Source organism: Pelobates fuscus, chromosome 6 (assembly GCF_036172605.1).
Source record: "Pelobates fuscus isolate aPelFus1 chromosome 6, aPelFus1.pri, whole genome shotgun sequence".
Lineage (NCBI taxonomy): Eukaryota > Metazoa > Chordata > Amphibia > Anura > Pelobatidae > Pelobates > Pelobates fuscus.
The window spans coordinates 265,952,463-265,972,776 of record NC_086322.1 but is presented as its reverse complement, the minus strand read 5'-3'; the positions used below and the strand labels follow the sequence as shown (position 1 = coordinate 265,972,776).

The 20,314-nt window shown below is 39.4% G+C and overlaps 1 protein-coding gene across 5 annotated transcripts in view; it reads left to right on the top strand.

The window, feature by feature from the left end:
• The window catches only part of GRB7 (growth factor receptor bound protein 7), an 80,459-nt gene that overhangs the window by 46,208 nt on the left and 13,937 nt on the right, over nt 1-20,314 (top strand). For 3 of the 5 annotated variants that reach the window (XM_063459084.1, XM_063459087.1, XM_063459088.1), the window contains 3 exons: nt 10,584-10,767; nt 12,037-12,169; nt 16,509-16,665. In XM_063459084.1, the coding sequence (XP_063315154.1) occupies nt 10,584-10,767; nt 12,037-12,169; nt 16,509-16,665 (474 nt within the window). Of the gene's footprint in view, nt 1-9,801; nt 9,941-10,583; nt 10,768-12,036; nt 12,170-16,508; nt 16,666-20,314 lie in introns of those variants that run through there. The other 2 variants (XM_063459089.1, XM_063459086.1) reach the window with 2 other exon arrangements.

Below are 20,314 nucleotides of genomic sequence, written 5' to 3'. Positions count from 1 at the left end.
TTTGTTCTGGTGAGTATAGTCATTTCCTGCAGGCTTTTTGCAGTAAATCCTGTCTATTCAGAGAAAATAAAGTGTGTACATTACAGCCTAGGGATAACTCCACTAGCCACTCCTCAGATGGCTACTAGAGGTGTGCTTTCCTCATAGAGATGCATTGATTTAATGCATCTCTATGAGGAGATGCTGATTGGCCAGGGTGGCGTTTGGCTCCAACCCAGGCCCACCTCCTTGGCTAAGATCATCACAATTGAGAATCTCTGCCAATCCAATGCTTTTCTATGGGAAACCATCGTGATTGGCTGAGATCATCACTTCTGATTATGTCATCCAAGGAGGCAGATCAGGGGCAGAGTCAGCACCAGCAGTATGGAATAAAGTTAAGAGTTTACTATATTAAGGGAGGTATGGGGAGGGGGGGCAGGGACGCTATATAAGGTTTTTAACACTATAGGTTCATGAATACATGTTTGTGTTCCTGACCCTATAGTTTCCAAGTTCCTAGTTACCATTGGGACTGTGTGACCATTTACAAACATACACAGGAGTCAGTATATGGAACACAGATCTCTCTCTCTCTCTCTCTCTCTCTCTCTCTCTCACTCTCTGTCTATCTATTTATTCCTGCTGATGTATATACCTTTTATATATTGGAATCAGTACATATGGTGCACACAGTAATCAGTACATAGAACATACACAAAGTTCAACATACAGAAAATGAACAGATATAAGTATACATAAAAAGCACCACAAACAGTACATAGAACATACAGTAGGCTGTACAAGGAACATGCATACGGGATAAAAGACAGTACATACACAGTAAGGAGTATATAGAGCATACACAAGTGATAATACACAGTGTATTAACATGGGACAATAAACAAAGCATACACAAGGGATAATACACAGACAGTACATACACATGAGACAATATACAGAACATGCAGAGTGCACAGAATATACATTATAAACATTACAAAGAATATATTTAAGGGGCAGTACAGGAGAGAGCACTCAGAACACACACAAGAGATAATACACAAAACATATACAGGAGACATTAGACAGAGCCTACACAAGGGATGATATATAGTACATAAACAGGAGACAGTATACAGAACATGCAGAGCACAAAGAGCATACATTGTAAATACAACAAAGAGCATACACAAAGGACAGCCCACAGAACATACACAGTAAGCAGTGCACTGGACACACAAAGGGGATAGTACATAGAGCATACACAGGACCTGTGTGAACATAGCACACACAATTGTTTATATTGAACTGACTGCTTGTTATTTTATTATTTATATAGCGCCAGCAAATTCCGTAGAGCTGTGTTTAGAGACATCCATATACATATTTGGTTATGTGCAGAACATACATGTACATCCACATGCACACACGGATTGCATGTCTAACTCTAGACAGGACATGGTCTGGGACACATATTACTGTAATTGCAATAAATGCCTGTCATTCTGCAAGGTGGTAGGAAATTGCACCTTTTTCACTCAAAGCACAGGACAGGTGATGAATCATTTCAGGATGTTTTTGGCACCTTTCAGAGGAAGACACACCTGGCCCTGTGGCGGTGTGAGGCTTACTGTATACCTGGGGCAATGACACACCTTCTACAAGCTCCAGCTACAACACTTCATTGTTCACTAGAGACAGGGGATGACGACAGCTCCTCTTCCTTGTCAGATTGTTCCTCTTAACCCAGTGTGTACTGGGAATCCATGCATAGTCCAGACTTGTGCTCCCAAACTAATAGAAAGAAAGATGTAGTTCTCCACACACACAACATTCTATAGCGTATACATATAGACGTTTGTAACAATGTGTACAGCTCACCAAAATACATTTATACTGTCCTTTCCACTGTTTGCCCTGTGCACTTTGGAGAAAACATTCATTTAAGCACAGATGTTTAGAAGATAAACAGTTCTCTTTATAACTACTGGAATGGAGACCCTATGGTAGCAGTCACATAATTTTTCATATTATAGACCATTGAACGGGCAGTGATACTGTAGCATTGTGGCAGGAACATTGTAGTGGGAATGCTGAATTGGTGGTTACATTGTAGTGGATACACTGAATTTGCAGTCACATTTGACCAGTTTTGCTAAAGGGCCATTACATGGTATTGGAGACACCGAAGTGGCGTTTACATTGTAGTGGGGACACTGAAATTACAGTTTCATTGTAGTGGATACATGAACTGGCCGTTAACATGTAGTGGGAACACTGAAGTGGAGGTCACATTTGACCAGTTTCACTGATGTGGCCGTTACATTGTAGTGTGACATTAAAGTGGAGTTACAGTTGGTTGGAACACTGAAGTGAGGGTGGTGCATACACTGAATTGGCGATCACATTTTAGCAAGGACACAGAAGTGTCAGTCACATTGTAATGGTGACACAGCTGTAGCTTTCTCCTTTAATGGTGATCATGGGGTTTTAGTTACATTGTAGTGAGGACACTGTTGTAGATGTTTCTCTCAAGGCTGGCCACAAAATGGCAGTCATAGTTGAGCAGGAACACTGAATTGGCAGTCACATTGTAGTGGGGACACGGAGGTAGCTGTTTCCCTTAATGTTGGCCAGAATTTGGCAGTCATATTGCAGTGGTAACACATAAGTTGTTGTCACTATATTGAGATGCTGGTTACATTGTAATAAACACTGATGTGGTAGTACATAGGTGCCCGTCTTACTGTAGTGTTGGCTTTTTGGCATCAGTAAACTTGCTCTGGAGGCAATGATGTAAGTCATATTGAGCAGGTCTACTGAGGAGAGCATCAGTCAGAATGTTCTGGGCACCAAGGTTCCATTCACATAGCAATACGATGTAGCTATCACTCTGCAGGTAGGCACTGATTTGATATTATCATTGCAGCTTAGAGTCTCAAGAACTGAAAAAACAAGCTCTGCACACGAGCAACATATTTTGCCTTCAACAAATAAAATATTTACAATGACTTTAATACCTTATAATGTGTTTGTGATATATTTAGCTCAAGAAAATGGTAATATGTGGTCCGTAACACAAAACAGAAACTCACAAAATGCAATATGAGGCCTAACACTCACTGGGGCCTCATGGCTGCCTTAACTCCCCTAACTGGAGAGCAGGGCCTGTAGCATGTGGCAGGTGGCAGAAGGCCACCATCAGAGGGCTGCCCACTATTAGGAGGTGTGAGGAGCGACAGTAGCCAGACGCTCTACGCACTGCCACAGATTCGGGGGAGGGGAAGGGAACACCAGCATGGGTGCCAAGCATCACATAAGGGGATCACAAGCACTAATTGTTGAAAGCCTGGGCAAAGGTTGTATCTGTGAAGGAGGCTTGCACCAGCCATCTCCTTCACTATGCAATCCTTTAGGAAGCTACTGAGAGAGGGAGCAGGAAATCACATTTTAAGCTCCTCATTTTGTCAGTAAGGCTTTATCACACCCAATACCACTGATCTCGCTTGGATAGAAGGAGAAGTTGATACCGCTCTCAGTAGTCAGTATCAATGGACCACCAGGGTAGGTGGCCTAACAATTTATTGTGCTGGGGTGAGAGAATATGGGGAACAAAGAGGGAAATGTAGATTTGGGTAGAGAGGGTGATGACCCTGGGGGGTGGGATAAAACTGGGGAAGATAAGATGGAGCTGGGGAGAGAGTTGATCAACTTGGGGGAGAGAAGAAGATGGAATTAAAGGGAGAGAGGGAGATGAAGCTGGGTGGGAGAGAGAGAAATACAGCTGGGAAGAGAGAGAGATGGAGCTGGGGAGGGGAGAGATGCTGATGGAACTGGGGAGAAATGGAGATAGGGAGTTGTAACTGGGTGTAGTGGGAGATGTAGTTGGGGAGAGATAGGGAGGTGGAACTGGGGGTAGAGGGAAAAGAGGTTGTGTGGTACAGGGAGATGGAGCTGGGGAAGGAGAGGTAGATGGAGCTTGGGGTAGAAATAAATGGAGCTGGGGGAGGTAGGGAGGTGGAACTGGGGAGAGAGGAAGGCATGAGAGGGGGGAAAGAGGGAGATGGAGCTTGAGGGGAGAGAGGCAGTTGTGAAAGAAGGATGGAGGGGAGAGAGGGAGATGGTGCTGGGGGAAGAGAGGGAAACACTGTCTGTAAGCAGAGGCTTCCAGGGCAGCAGGGCAACCATCAGGAGGGTAGAGTCCATAATCTGTTAAAAGGACCGGACAAGCTTTGGAGCCCACAACAGGCCCTGTAATGCTACTTGGTCTGGTTGGGCACCAGACCACATTGCGGAATCCTGGTGATAGAACGGACGGACCCCTTACAAGGTACACCCTCTCCACATGCACGGATGCACTAGCAAGAAGTGATGTCCAATCTATTACTCCCAGTGCTCAGAGTACACCATGCAGATCTTTTCTTTGTTTGCCTCTCCCATCACCAAATCCTTCCACTCTGTTGGAATTTCACTGTAATATCAAGGTGAATTGTCACATTCTAGAGCGAAGAAACATGGCAAATAAGCAGAACTTCAGATTCTCAAAGTAATCTTTCTGAAAGAGACCCAAGTGACATACACAACACTAGTTTGCTTGGTAACCCATTTTGCAATCCATATTCCTTAAAATCATAAATGGACACTGAGTGTATAGATCATGTCCTGTTAGTTTGCTCAGTTCTCTGCCATTTAGGAGTTAAATCACTTTGTTTATGCAGCCCTAATCACACCTCAATTGCATGTGACTTGCACAGCCTTCCTAAACACTTCCTGTAAAGTGAAATCTAATGTTTACACTTCTTTTATTGCACAGACAGTTTAATCTAGAATTTATCATCTTCTGCACTGTTAAAGGAACACAAAAGTGTTCCTCTATAGTGCTATAGTGTCCTTATGCATTACAATTATTATCAAAGTCGGGCTCCTTCTCCTCCATTGTCGGTGATCCAGGGGACCTTGATGCGCATACATGGCCAGCTTCACTTGCGCTTTGGGTCTTGCCTGTAGGAGAGCATCGATTCAATGCTTTCCTATGGGAGATTTCAATACAATAGACAGTGTCATGCAAAGCGTGAGAATGTCCAGCATTGTTTCACAAAGTCAAATTTTGTGAAACTCCAGGAAGCACCTCTAGTGGCTCCTTGGTAGACAGCCACTAGAGTCCGCCTTAACCATTTAATATAAACATTGCAGTTTCTCTAAAACTGCTATGTTTTACATTGCATGGTTAAGGGGACAAGGACCCACACCACTTTAAGGAGATTAAATAGTCTGGGTGCTTATAGTGTCCGTTTAATAGCTTGACCGTGCAGGAGCATCCTGTGTGTGATTAAAGTTCAATTCACAGAGCAGGAGATAAAATCTTGTAAAGTAAGTTAACATCTGATTGAAAATGAAACCATTTTGTTTTCATGCAGACTGTGTGAGTCGCAGCCAGGGAAGTTGTGGGGCTGGCTAGATTTGCATCAACAGAAACAAAAGTGATTTAATTCCTAAATGCCATCGAATTGAGCAATAAGACTTCAGAGTCATGACCTATGAACAAAAACCGCTTCATTAAGCTAAAGGTGTTTTGGTGACTATAGTGTTCTCTTTAAACATCTCCTAGTGTCAATATGACATAAATACAACATCGCATGAGATGATGTCTGCCGTTACCTAGAACTTTCAACTGATGATGAGAAAAAATCTAGGCTGCTGGAAAATCATTAATGTTTCTAATTTGTTATTCCTAAAGGCATATATATGACTATGCAGGCAAGGTCCTCTGGAGCAGGTTGCCAATTCAGGTTGGTCACAGCCAGTCAAATCTTTAACCGGGCAGCAATCCTCAATCGTGCAGAGAATCATGACGCTATTTGAACTGTATACAGCTTACCGCTGACTGGTTAAGCTATCTTGTGATACTTGATATGTAGAGTTACTGGTGGAGAAATTTATGTTTTGGGGTATTTTATTAATGTGTAATAATGTCTGGAGGTTAATTAGATTCGTTTTTCTCAATCTAGTTGCCTCCGAACCACAGAGGTTCCTGGGACTTGCGTTGTTTCAGTTAATGACCCCTTGCTGGGGTTCTGTGATAAATGTCACCAATAAACGTAGCCCTATTTTCATCCTTCATCAAGTTTGGGGTCGACGACTCTATCACAGATCACTCTGCAGAAACAGGAGAGAGACTTTGATGGAGATACTCTGGTCGAGTATTGGAGCTCTGCCACAATGACACAGTGTCTTCTGTGTATCTTTTGATTTGACTGGAATTTCAATGAAATACCAAAGCGACAAAAGGGCAATTTACCATAGTGATCTTATCTTTATAAAAACAATTCACAAGTGACAGGTCTTTAAACATACAGGTGCTTCATAGAACATTTTGAAGTTCCGATGGTCTTCCAGAGTTGGAATTAATTTGTTGCAAAAAGAGTTTCTACACAGAATCTTTATATCAGAATACAAAATCGTTATTAAACAGGCCCCGGTTATATCATTGGTTTGAAAAGATACCAGATATATCTCTTACTCCAAATACTAGAGACCCTTGCTGTTCATTTATAACATGACTGTATGGGACATGTTAGGTGCATTTCGGAAAGTCAAATTATTTATCTCGCTGACCATCTTTGGTTATCATATATCATTCATATCGTTCCTACCAATATTCATTATGTCACTACGATACCGTCTTTTCTCTCCTGTCATTTCTTGTTTTCTTTTGCCTTTTTTATTATCTCTACTTTCTCATCATATTTCTGTCTAAATTGAATGTTATGGCTTCCCCAGTAAATGCTGGTGAATATGATGATTTCAATAGACTTGACGGGTTACTTCAACCCTTTTGTGTCTTCCTGATTTTTTCAAAATGCTGTAAAATAAAACTATGACTTACCTGCAATCCAGAAGCAGGTCTTCCGTGACCCCATCTGACTTCTGGCTGTGTCACTCCCTTCCTCTTGTGGTCAAGACAAGTGCTTCTCGCAGAGGCAAAGGGAAGGAAGGAGTTGGGTTGATATAACAAGGGAAGTAGGAATGAAATATATTAAAAATATAAAAATATAAAGTTACAGGAAAAGCTCTACTAAAAAATGGGTAATAAGTGTGTGGTTTTATAAGGTACAGGGTGCTCTTAAAGGAAGAGAATCTCTCCAAGCAACCCTGCCTCTTTATAGTGCTCCCGTCTACCTACATTTGGTTAATAGTATCAGTTTTATATTTTTAATATGTAATAAAAATAAAGAAATGATCCCAAGGCACACCACAGTTTGGCACATAAAAAGAGTATTTATTTATTCATGCATTGAAAATACAACAAGATATCATTATAGCAGAGAGAAAGTGCATAGTATAGGGTATTGGTCAGTATACCTTTTTTAATGGGTTTTTGCATTTAACACTTTACTTACATTGTGATTTTGGTACTATATACTAGTTTAGCACTATACTATGCACTTTATCTCTGCTATAATGATATCTTGTATTTTCAATGCATGAATAAATACTCTTTTTATGTGCAAAACTGTGGTGTGCCTTGGGATCATTTCTTTATTTTTATTACATATTAAAAATATAAAACTGATACTATTAACCAAATGTAGGTAGACGGGAGCACTATAAAGAGGCAGGGTTGCTTGGAGAGGTCTAAAATCAGATATGAAAGTAGAAAGAGGGGGGGAGATAAATGTTTTCCGTTGCAGGCACTGTTTGTATGAGTAAACAGACGCTGACAAAATATGGGTTGGTTTTTTTTTGCACAGAATTTGGAAATCCGGAATAGAGTTTCAGTTTGCCAAAAACAAGTGAGCCAGGTATGCAACTAGCCACTGGCACAAAACTGCAGATTACCCTGTATGCGCAATGTTTTAAGGAGAAACACTGCACATACAGATGCCTACCACCATAACCACTTCAAATCACTGAAGCGGTCATGGTAGTTGGAGCAACGCTTTAGAGAACATTGAGCATAGATACACACAGAAACACATCATACGTTAAACGTTTCCAAAAATACTTGATGTTTGAGGAGCACACTTTAAATCTAGTGCATCCTTGGCTGGGGAGAATAGCAGTTTCTGGCACGAAAAAGGTTAAAAGATTAAAGCAGTCAACATTGCAGACACTTCAGGTTCCGCAAGAGGATCGAAAAAATGCAAACTGTCTTGTTTCCTTTGTGTGGGAAAGTCAGAACACTTGGGTCACATACCTGACTTAACCTCTCTTGTGATGAATATTTCCCACAAATTCCATTTTTTTTCTTCTTAATCTTGCATTTAACCTTTTCAGTACCTGAGGAATGAGCAAAGCAGTTACTCGGTCACTCCTCTAGACATAAGAGGGTTACTTTTTGTATAACGTTTTCAAATCCATAAACATGTAATCATTATCATTAGGCAACATTTATTGACGGGGTGGAGGTGTTGTTGTTACATATCGAATTGTTGTTACATGAAGTATTAACGGGATTTTCAAGTGTCTACCAAACTACCTGATCTGATACTTTAATCAGGGAATTTCCAAATTTAGCTGCAGGGCTAGACAGTGAAACCGTAACTTGTTTTATTACGGGAGATTGGTCGATAAGAGATGAATATCTTGGGATCTTTCGACATCAACATCATATCAGCTTTGTTTTAAGGTGTGCAGCCTTGTAACTGTAAAACGTGACTGAGAAATGAGATATAGAGTCTTGTTAGGACAGCAGGTGCCCAACCCAACTCTACAAACATGGCTTCCAAAAAAAAGAAAGTTTTCTTCTGTTCATTGTTGGAAATTGTGCCTCGGAATGGCTCATATCAATGATTTTACAGTATGTTTTTATTGCAAGATGTTAGGGGGTATGAGCACAACCCAGCTCTTCCATCCCATCGTACACTACCACCTCTGGGCATGCAAGATAGGCCACTTGGTGCAACATGCTCAATCAGCAATAGATGCATAGCACAACTTTTTAAACCAGTGTTGAAGGACAAACAGTTGTCCTGTTTCTACTAGATTTCTTGAAAAAAAAAAGTATAATGCACACACTAAACAGGGGGAAATACTTCCTGGCGGGTGCTCCAGAAAGGTAGGGCCTATCCCTGGAGACATCAAATTGAAAAAAAAAATATCCAGGCAAACCTGATGTTTCTTCTAAAAGAAGAAACATCAGTCTCAGAGAGGAGTCCAAACGTAGTCTTCACTTTCTTGTTTCAAATAAAAAGACTGCCCTTTACAAGAAACTTATATTTCTTTTATTTCTACTATATTTCTTTGTCACAGAAGTAAATGTTTGCTAATTTCTTTAAAAATAAACATGGCTAGAAGACAGTGGATTTCTGTAGAAGAAATGTGTTTGCCAAATCAACCTACGGCCCTCTAGACATGACTGAAGCTCTCTCTAGATATCTTACCACTTTTTCTTTGACAACCCCACCGCTGACTGTATCTCAAATTCTACAGATACGACTCCACAAAGGAAACGCATCTATTATTAAAACATTCTCGTGCCGTATTGTTTCAGCTCTAAAATAAAATAATATATACATGTCAGTATATAATATTTCACATATTTTTTATTTAAATGTGTAGAGTAAATCAACATGTGAGAAGCTAAAGTTGTTAAATGACAGACTGGAGGTTTAACCTGCCATTACGTACAACCATGGCTGTTGAACGGAAGAGATAGGAAAAGGACTGTTGTGTGTACTTTGTAATTTCTAAGCTTAAAGTGTTAACCGAGCAGGTAGCATGCGAGCCTGCCTCCCTCTAAGTTACATTTTAAACCCGGGAGGAGCAAGGCAGGTCGGGTGCAGGTCACAGCGTGGAAGAAAAATTAGCTGAGGAAGCAGAATCCATGCCAACAGCAAAAGCCAAACAGCAACCCAGAGGTTTAAAGACACAGCCTTCGTGAAAAGGTCCATCTGTCACAAGCTGTCCTGTTTCGCCTCTCATTTCTCTTGCTGAAGTCCAAGTTCTAATGAAACAGGTAATGACGGCTGAGTGGCTCAGCATTGTGTCAGCTCCTCTCCTTACTGGTCGACGCTGATTAGTGAACTAGAAAACAGAAGTTCGCTCCAATCAAGGCCGAGTCTGATACATAATTAAGAAGACTAGATTGAAAAGTTCAAGATTCCTACTTGGCTAAACCAATTCACATAGATTAGGGGCTTGGGCTGCTTGGCACTTTTCTACAAGTGATTTAATATGCAATAACCAGAGTGACATTAGGATCCTACAGAGACATACACAGGGTTCCAGTTCACCCCCTACCACTCTACTCAGTTTCCTCAAGCCCTAAACTTTCAATCGTTACTCAAAGTGTTATTGTAGTACAATCTGTGTATGTGAGTGGAATACAAGTCTTGATTTAAAGGGGTAAATGGAATCTGTGGCCAGGTCTCTGTCTGGGCGCTAGGCAGCTTCCTTAGGTCACCTTCGGCTAATTCGGCTAAAAAGAAAACTATTTTAAAATAAGTCAGTTCAAGGATTTTAATATTATTACTGGTCTGGTATATATTAAGATCGCAGATGTGAATCCGTACAGGTCATGGCAGCCTGATCTTAAAACACCGAAAGAGCATGCGTGTTTGTATTCTTCACAGAGATAACTTTTTTTTTTTCTTTTATAGGGGGTAACATGGATTTGGAAGCCCTGGAGAGTAGCCACAGACCTGCTCTGGATAACCCATATGAGCGGGAAGGATGCACAAAACGTAGCACCTCACCACAGAAAGGGCACCCGGAAAAAGCAGAACTCTTGGCACTGGAAGTGAAGAGATCACAGCCTTTGCTTATACACAGCAGCAGGTGGGGGTAAGTCTTCAGCAGACGATGACTCGGACATGTTACAAATCTGTTTAATTTTATTCCTTGGTAACTTTCCTGTGTCGTAGCTGTGAAAGACCAATTACTGTATATGTAATCACAATGACCGATTCTCTGATATGGTCACTCTCACTTATGTAGCACTAACTTTAGTCGATCTGCTAATGGTTAATAAGTGGATAACATTCCTTACTGTCATACGGTCTTTAAGGACCAGATGGCAGGGTTTGATCCTGAAGGGGTCAAACATTCATACGTCTCAAGCCTGTCTCTCGATGAGAAGCAGTTTCTCTTTAGAAATCAAAGCCATGTGTCTCGTTTTTGTTTTTGTGATGTAACTTATTTATTAAGAACTAAATATACGTAGTTTCAAAGAGCTCCAAAATTATACTAATTAAGAGTAATTCACAGTATAGTTACATGATAGCTAGATAGATAGATAGAATAAAGGCTTAAAAAATATTCAAGTCAATCAAGCTCCTTTTACAGAGCTCTGCAGCAATAAATGAATGTCCGGTGTGTGCGTATCAAAGAGTTCTACAAAAGTAATATTCATAGCAGTTTGTGCTGTGTATGAGTGTAGTACAGAGCTCCACTGCAATAAAACTCACTGTATTGTGCAGTGTGTATGAGTGTAGTAGGGATCTCGCAGAAATGTGTAGTATGTATTATTGTAATGCAGAAATTCACAAAAATTTTATTCACAGTAATATGAATTGTTAATACGTTTTTAACAGAGCTCTTCAGCAATAAAATGCACATCATAATGAATTAAAACTAAAGCAAACGTGCTCGGAAATTAGACATAATGACTCAACCTAATTGGTTATCAATAGGTCATGAAGCCATCAACCGGGTAACAACACTAACGACACACTTACAATCAAAATGCTCTTTGGCCTTATGAAATGTTGAGAGGCATGCTCTATTACCTTTTTTAATTTTTAATTTTATTTAATAAACTGTAAATGTTATTAATTTAAAATGCAATTAAAGTAGTTACTTTAATGGGACAACTTTCTTTTTGAAAGCCAAAAAGCGTGTATATATATATATATATATATATATATATTTATTTTTTTATGATTATTTCTTTCATATTATATATATGATTTTCTTAATTTGTAAAAAAAAAAAATGCAAAAACAAGTGTTCTTCCCCTTTTAATAAATGACTAGTTATTTCAGTATTTTTGAAAATTACTCTATGCACTGGGACAACCAAATAAACAAATGCTATATATTCTTTGCATTACAGGAGATTACGAGATGAGGAAACACGATCCTCATCGCTCCCCGACATCCCAAATCCATTCCCGGAGCTGTGCAATTCCTCCCCTATTTTAAGTAACACCCCAAATAGTCGTTCCCCGCAGGAAGGGGGGCCTCATGTAAGTACAGTACACCTTCAAGTTGTTCCCTTTAGTTATTTTTCGTTATTTGTTTTTCTGCTTTAGACTTTACTTCAGTTCCATTACAAAACGGGTTACAAAATGCTCTTACTAAAGGCCATCAAAGATTTTATCTAGCTACAATGCAGAAAGTGAGGTTTGAGAAATTTAAAAAGATCGGAGAACTCAATAAATGCACTGCAACATTCTCAATTTCTTTGTTTTATGGGCGGAGATAAGAAAATTGGTTATAGAGAATACTCAGTCCTTTGGTTGCCTTCCTAACGCTTTCTCCAAAAATCTGGCTTTCTCCTCTGTGCATACCTAAAACAACATCACTGAGCTAGTGGATGCCCAGTTCATTTTACTGAAAAGTCTCCATGTTCCACTACAAAAATCTCCTTGGTGTGTAGTATACCCGTCTAGGTGCACCACTACCTCTTACCATTGCAGGTCTCCTAACAGTCCTTCTTTTGGCAGTAGAGTCCTGATTTTGGGCTTCTGTCCTGCCATCCTACTTTAGTTCCCTGGTGTCCCGTATCTAGGGGCACCAGGAAACACTCCCCGGGCAGCACAGAGCGAGTGCATCATTAACACAGCATATGGCAGGAGACTTTCACTGTTAAAGGGACACTATAGTCACCCGAACAACTACAGCTTAATGTAGTTGTTCTAGTTAGTATAATCAGTTTCTGCAGGTTTTTTCATGCAAACACTGCCTTTTTCGAAAAAAGGCAGTGATTAATTGCCCCCCTGGGGACACTTCCAGTAGCCACTCCTCAGTTGGCCACTAGAGGTGCTTCCTGGGAAAGTGCTGCACACTGCTGTTCATGGAGACGCTGAACTTTCCTCTTAGAGATGCATTGATTCAACCGCAGTTTGGCTCCTCCCCAGTCCTTCCTCCTTTCTCTTTCATTATGAAGAATTAGATTGTCTAAAAAATCCTAAATTCTGATGATGTCAGCAAACAGGTGGATCAGGGGGCGGGTCCAGCGCCTGCAGACCCACGCAGCACTGGAAATAAGGTAAATTGTGGTTTTAACACTATAGGGTCTGGAATACAAATTTGTGTTCCAGACCCTATAGTGTTCCTTTAAGTATATTTTTTATAGAAAGCAATTACAAAAAGTTATTGTTTATTCACTAAACCATTGGTTTCCACACCTCCGTCAAGGCATACCTACCACCAGTCCAGAATTTAAGGATTACTCAAGTTTTTTTTTTTTTTCTTTCTTTCTAAAAACACCTAAGGTACAACTGGCTAATCCTTAAATTCTGGACTGGTAGACATGCCTTGAGGACTGGTTTGTAAACCACTGCACTAAACCATGGAATTGTGAAAAATTGGCAATTCATTACCCAATTATTTGTCCTGCTCAGCTATTTCACTATAACATTTTCACGATACTCAAAAATTCCCAAGTAAACGCCAGGAATGTATATACGTATTTCAAAAACTGCCTTCTTAAGCAAGATAATTGCAAATAAAGTAAACTTTGACTACATTCCTAGTGATGATTATATTGTAATAGGCCAAATTTTACAACTCAGTGTGAAATTTGAAATATTTTGCAGAAATGTAAAAGAATTTAAAAGAGACTACCCAAACACTAAAACAAGTTGTACTTCCTACATAGCTTATGGTACAAGGTGCAAGTCGGTGTCCATAACAATTTTTTTTTAAGATTTCTAAAATTACTGCAGCTATAGCTACATCCATTCACTGAAATATGTCAAAGAGAAAGCCTAGCACACCTCAACTACTAGTATAGTGTATGCTTTCATCAGTTCAAGGCTACTATTGTAAAGATTTTAGGGGATGTTAAAGGGGCAGAATGAAGCAGCACTGGAGAGAAGAGAATTTGTGAACTTTTTAACCCCTAAAGGTAAGTCAGCACCAGAGACCTATTGGCACCATAACAACTTAATTTTGAAGAAGTTGTTATGATTCCTGGATTTTTCCTTTAGGGACAGTTTGATATAAACCAGGACTCTTCTCACTAATCAGCACCATTCACTTTCAGTCAATCTATGTCATCCAGGTTGGACAAAATCGACACTGACGAAATGGAAATTTATTTCCCACTTTATTAATGTGGACGAGCAGGACACAGACCTTTGGAGCCGAGAAAAAGACCAGGCTTATTTTAATTTGTTAATAAATGGTTTGCTATTAAACAGGGGGAAGGTGTCGGAACACTAGGCAACGTAGCAACTCCAATGAGCTATAGTAGTTACATTGCTTACAGCGTTCCTTTAACACAAGACAGAAAAACTGCACCTCAAATAAAAACACAACAACAAAAAAACACCATTGCATCACATGTAACATCAGAAAATCTAAATTACCTTATTTCTGTGACCTTTTCCAGTGCTACTGGGAAATCCCTCCACTAACGTTCTAAAATGTATTGGGGTCCTTGAAACCTGGGGGAAAAAAGTCTATTTGCTACACAAACTACCTGACTAACCCTTCCGACACCACCCTAACCTTGCTTGTTACCCCTAATTCTGTCAGTGGTAAGAATAGGTAAGAGCCACTACACAGTGAGAGCATCTTACTAGGTTGCACATCAACATATAATCTTAATTATAGTGCACTCGACGTGGGTTTCAAATGAAATGAAAGTAACACATTTTTTATGGATGGGTTTACCAAAACACCTGGTTAATAAATATATCCGTTGCAATAACTATAAAAGATTATGGGCTTCACGAGTTCTAAATGTTTACCCTATCCCTACACATCGTGAGTGACCTCTTCCTAGTTTTTTGTACTAAACAGATAGATGTATAACAGAAGATTGTCAGTGTTAATGTGATGCGTGTATTTGTGTAATGTCAATACCTGTGAATAAAGAATGTGTGTCCCCACTTCCAAATACCCCTGCATCTCTACATACGTTGTATCTCTCACCATCAACCACTCGTTGCTATCCCCACCTTCCTGCACTTTTGCCTCTCTCTTATCTACCACTTGGGTCTCTATACCATCTCCCACCACTTGTTTTTCGTCATCTTTTTGTGCATTTCTCCATCTCTCCCCACAATTTTGTTCTCCATTGTTCACTGTTGTCTCATTTGCCCATACAGTTCCACTCCTATCTTGACTCTTGTAGCTCGTTTCTCAGATCTCAACAACCGGCCCTTATTGCAAAACCATGGCAAGGCCTCACACAGCCCTGCTTTGAAGGCTTAGTCCACTAATCATTTAAGAGGACAATATACTTATTGCTTATCAAAAAATGAAATAGGGCCAATCTATTGCATGGACCAGCAAAAGCCTACGTAGACTATAAAATGACCAAGGACTCATTTTGTGGGACTAGGACCATGCATGGCTACTCTCTTCCCTGCCCACCAATGGTCCAGAAGGTTTTTGAAATTTTAGATATATCTTAGTACTCCAAAACATTTTGAAAGGCCAAGGAGGGACACTTTGTTTGGAGTGGTGTCTGGAGATTCAGCTAGGGTCTGTGGAATACTGAGAATTTGTATTGATTTATAGATCATTGTTGGGAGGTATGTATTCAATCAGGATTGATTACAATATAGGATAAAATAGCACACACATTAAATGCTTTGATTTTTATGTTAGCTTCTAGTACAGAAACCACAGTTACCAAAGGGGGAGGGGGTGTTAAAACTAAACTGCAACGGATAATGCAAAAATGTTAATTCTGCAATATGATTGCAACCAAGATGGGGGCTGTCTCTGGGCACAGAGAAGAGTCATGCATCAAATTAAACCGTTTCTAAACGTTTCTTCATTAGATCTTAGGTGGCACAATGACAGAACAGGCAACATAACTATTACAGAGAGCTTTACTAATGTTTGCTTGACTGAATCCACTTAGAACTGATATTACTTCTGAATATCCCCCCAAAAAACATTTCTTCATCAGATCTACAATTCTACATCAAATGTTATCCTATCCTGTCCACAGTATCATCAGCCCAAACAAATTATAATTAAATTCATGTAAAACAAAAAAAAGTCTTGGCTGTTGTAATGTCAGGATGGCCCTTGGCTAGTTTGAATTACTTTAGGCATTGGAAACAATTGAATAAAGAATCCAAGATTTCAAATCTGTTTAATTTTATTTGCTTATATTACATCAAAAGCAAGTTAATTGTTTTTTTGTTTTTTTATCGGAGAAACATTGCTTTTAAAATTAGAAAAATGGTATATGTTTGAAAAAAAAAATACAATATGTGAATGTTTATGCACAATGTAGCGTAAATAGACGACAGATATACCCACTTCATTGAAAACGTTGCATCTTACTGTCTAAAGTGTAACAGTTGCTGATACATTGCTGCTTGTTCACAAGAGCAGGTGGTGAAGGTGTACAGCGAGGATGGCACATGTCGGTCCTTGGAGGTGACAGCGGGAGCGACGGCGCGGCACATTTGTGACATGTTAGTGGAAAGAGCGCACTGTCTAAGTGACGAGAGTTGGTCTGTGGTGGAGCTGCACCCACATCTGGGACTGGGTAAGGAAAGAATTTAAGATTGAACTACACAAACAAAATCCCAGCCTACAGTAACTGAGCAGTATACAGCTACAACCTGTCTGTCTGTGCATCCAGTGTTCATTTTGTCTACTAACAATTTTAGTCGGATTTTAGGCGACTAAAATTTTTTAGATTTAGTCGACTAAAACTAGACTAAAACAATTCAGATGACTAAAATACAACTAAAACTAAAATAGCTTTCTTGTCAAAAGACTATGACTAAAACTAAATTGAAATTTGCAGCCAAAATTAACCCTGGCATGTGAGCGAGCCACAGAGGGGCTGGAGAAGGGGCAAAAAGACAGACCAGGGCTTGGGAGACATACACCTAGAGGGGCTAGGGACACAAAGACACACAGGGGGGCTGGGGAAGGGGCACAAGAGACAGACCAAGGTTTGGGAGAGATACACCTAGAGGGGCTGTGGAAGGGGAAAAAGAGACAGATAGAGGCTTTAACTAAACCCATTAGATTTTGGTTGTGTCTACTAAAATGTTCTGGAGATTTAGTCGACTAAAAATAAAACAATTCAGATGACTAAAATACGACTAAAACTAAAATGGCTTTTTATTTAAAAGACTATGACTAAAACTAAACTGAAATTTGCCTCGAAAATTAACACTGCATCCATCTATCTGTTCATATGGGCAGGTTGACTTTACCTCCGGTAGTTTGCCTACAAATCTAAAATCACAAGGTAACAACATATCTTCCAACGTGTAATTTGGTAAAGTTCACAGACTTCAGCCATGCTTATGCATTTTACATGATTCTCAGACATTGTGTGTATCCTTATTAATTATAAATGGGGAGAGGCCTTATTTCACCCTTGCCGTGTCTCATATTTTATGCACAGGCGGTATAATCATGGCCGCTTACCTGAAACTGTTTATTATGCCACGAACCTTGTCTTTCGGGTGGTGCAACACCGTTTACAGAGTTTTTCCCCCGTTCACAGAGTTCGTTATAACCCTTACCCTGTGCTGAGTTCTTAGTGACAGCTACATGTCTGTGCCCTGGGGTATGCCAAATTAATCATTTGAAAAGTTAAACTGCAACCTTAAAAAAAACTCTATCACAAATAACAGCTAATTTTACAAGTAGCCAAAAATCTACAAAAGCACTTTTATGATAAGCACTTTTTGTTCTGGTGTTAGGACTTTACAAACAATCTATCCATTTTATATATATAAAATACAGGGGCATGATATAAACACCAAAATAACTGCATTAAACTAAAGTTGTTTTGGTGCCTATAGTATGCATTTAAAAATTTGAAAATCACTTTGAATTTTCCTTTGGTGAATAACTCTGTTAATATTTTGCACTTTGTAAACCGTGAATGAGTGGTTGGATCAATGTTTTCTTCTAATAGGTGAAGTTTTTTGGTAGCATATTTGCAACTTCATTTAGGTACATTCCCTAACTGTGATTTTTCTTGTAAAAAAACTAATTTTGCGATGGACTGTTTGAACCACACGATTTAGGTTACGTTGTGGTTTTGGACTAGATTACTATGCAATTCTTTTCTGCTCGCATGACAAACTCCCTGGGAAACACAAAGATGCTCATACTTTGGAGTCAAAAATAGCATATCTTGCCATTGATTTAATAGGTATGGATCAGGTTTTCAAATGATTTAATACTTTTGGATAAACGTCTAAAATTGTTTAATGTTTTGAAAAAGATAAAAATTAAAAATAAAACAACATATAATTTCTTGCAGATTTATCATCTACTTAACTGAGGGTATTGAGTATAGATACCATGTCATTATGCAGGTTTCACCATAGAAACAGAACATTTTGATAAATTTACTGTTAAGTATTAGTATTAGTTAATTATTAAAATCCAACATAGCCACGGTAGAAGTATCTCCATAGTTGTTTCAGCATTGGAAAATGATCTGAACTGAGTTAAGAACAATTACCAATTATTTTAATAATTCACTGCTTTGTAGTCCTCCGGTCTTTGGTGATTTAGTTTTACCTTGTTACAGATGAATATAAATGTTCAGTTGTGAATATATGTATTCCTGTGTGAAGTTCTACGCTTCACAAGGCTGAATTTACATTTCATGTGTTTGTAGAATTCTAAGGTGCCCTCTCCTCTCCTTCCCTGCCTCTTCCCCCCCACCCCCTCCTCCAAAAAAAAAAAAAAATGCAGGTAAAGCGAGTTTAATTCATTAATAAACTGGACATTGCAGACTCATAAAAAACACCTAAATAATGTGTTTCTGTAAGTATAGTGAGTGTATGCAGCTGTGTAAATGTATGCAAGATTAAAAATAATGAAGCAGTTAGAAGTGGTTAGGGTATGAGGGGTTAACGAGGGGTTAATGGCAGAGTTAGATTGCATACCGTGTTTAGTGTTAAGAGGATTAAAAGCTTGAGAGGGGTTATAGTTCTGGAATAAGAGGTGTTGAAAATGATTGGGTTTAGGGTTAGAGTTACATTTTGTATTGTGGTACATGGTGTGTTTAGTTTCTAAGATAAGTTAAAGAGATGTGTTTTAGGATTAGGCTTCTATTTGTTTAGGTTTTGGGAAAGGCAACATTTAGGGGGAAATGGGTGTTTAGGATACAGGCATGTGGAGGTTAAAGTGTTATTTGCAAAGTACTCACCCTCCTATGATTGAGATCAGAATTGCAGGAGCTGGTATACAGTCTGCATCACTCAGTGCTGTTCCTATCCCTCCTGCAAGGCATTTCCTGTTTGACTTGGGCATTCATTTTTGGACAAACACGTTTTCGTCCGAATTTTTGGCAATTTGTTAATTCGTCCAAAATGGACAAATACAAATTACAACAATGAAACAAAGAATGAATTGCATGTTGGGTAAAATTTCGCTCATGCATTTAAGTTATTTGTTTGTAGTTATTGTAAGGAGGAAGTTACCAGCTCACAGCTCCCTCTTTGTAATACTTAAAAATAGAAACTTCCTAAATCGACCCATGCCCCCCTCCCCCACCTTACCCTTGGCCTAGGGGAGTAAATATGTTTCTATCTGCCATGCTGCGAGTAAGGGCTTGACTGCTAATCAGCGAGCAGTAAGTGGCTGCTCGCTGTCATCAAAAAAGATTAGTATCTGAACTTGCAGAGTAAGGAAAGCCTTGTAAAGGCTGCAGTTTGAACCAGAGCACTCTGATTGGTTGGGTGAGCCAAGGTAAGAGTACTCTGACTGCTTACCTATCAGTCTCAAGAGCAACCAATCAGAGCACTCTGACTCAAATTGCATGGCGTGTCAAATTAAAGACCATGCAAGCTCAGTCTGTGTGGTACCTCGCAGGGTGAAGATGGACAGTTTTTTTTGTTTACACTATGCCGCCGCCCATTTAATTATTTTAATAAGTCCCCCACTATGGGAGACCTATGCCAGGTTCCCCTTTATTCATTTATTGGATTATCGACTTGGCAACTGCCTGGTACTTCAGGAGTTCAAGAGTTGAATGCAATGTAAGAAGCAGATGTATAAAACATTACACGAGGCAACTCTATGGGAGAAATGTATCAAAGTGTAGATAAACAGTATACGTAGAAATAGAATGTGTCTGCAGCTTCCATTGGTTTTCATGGTAACTGTCACACTTTTAGTAACTTTGATAAAACTTTTCTGGCCAATGCAGCATC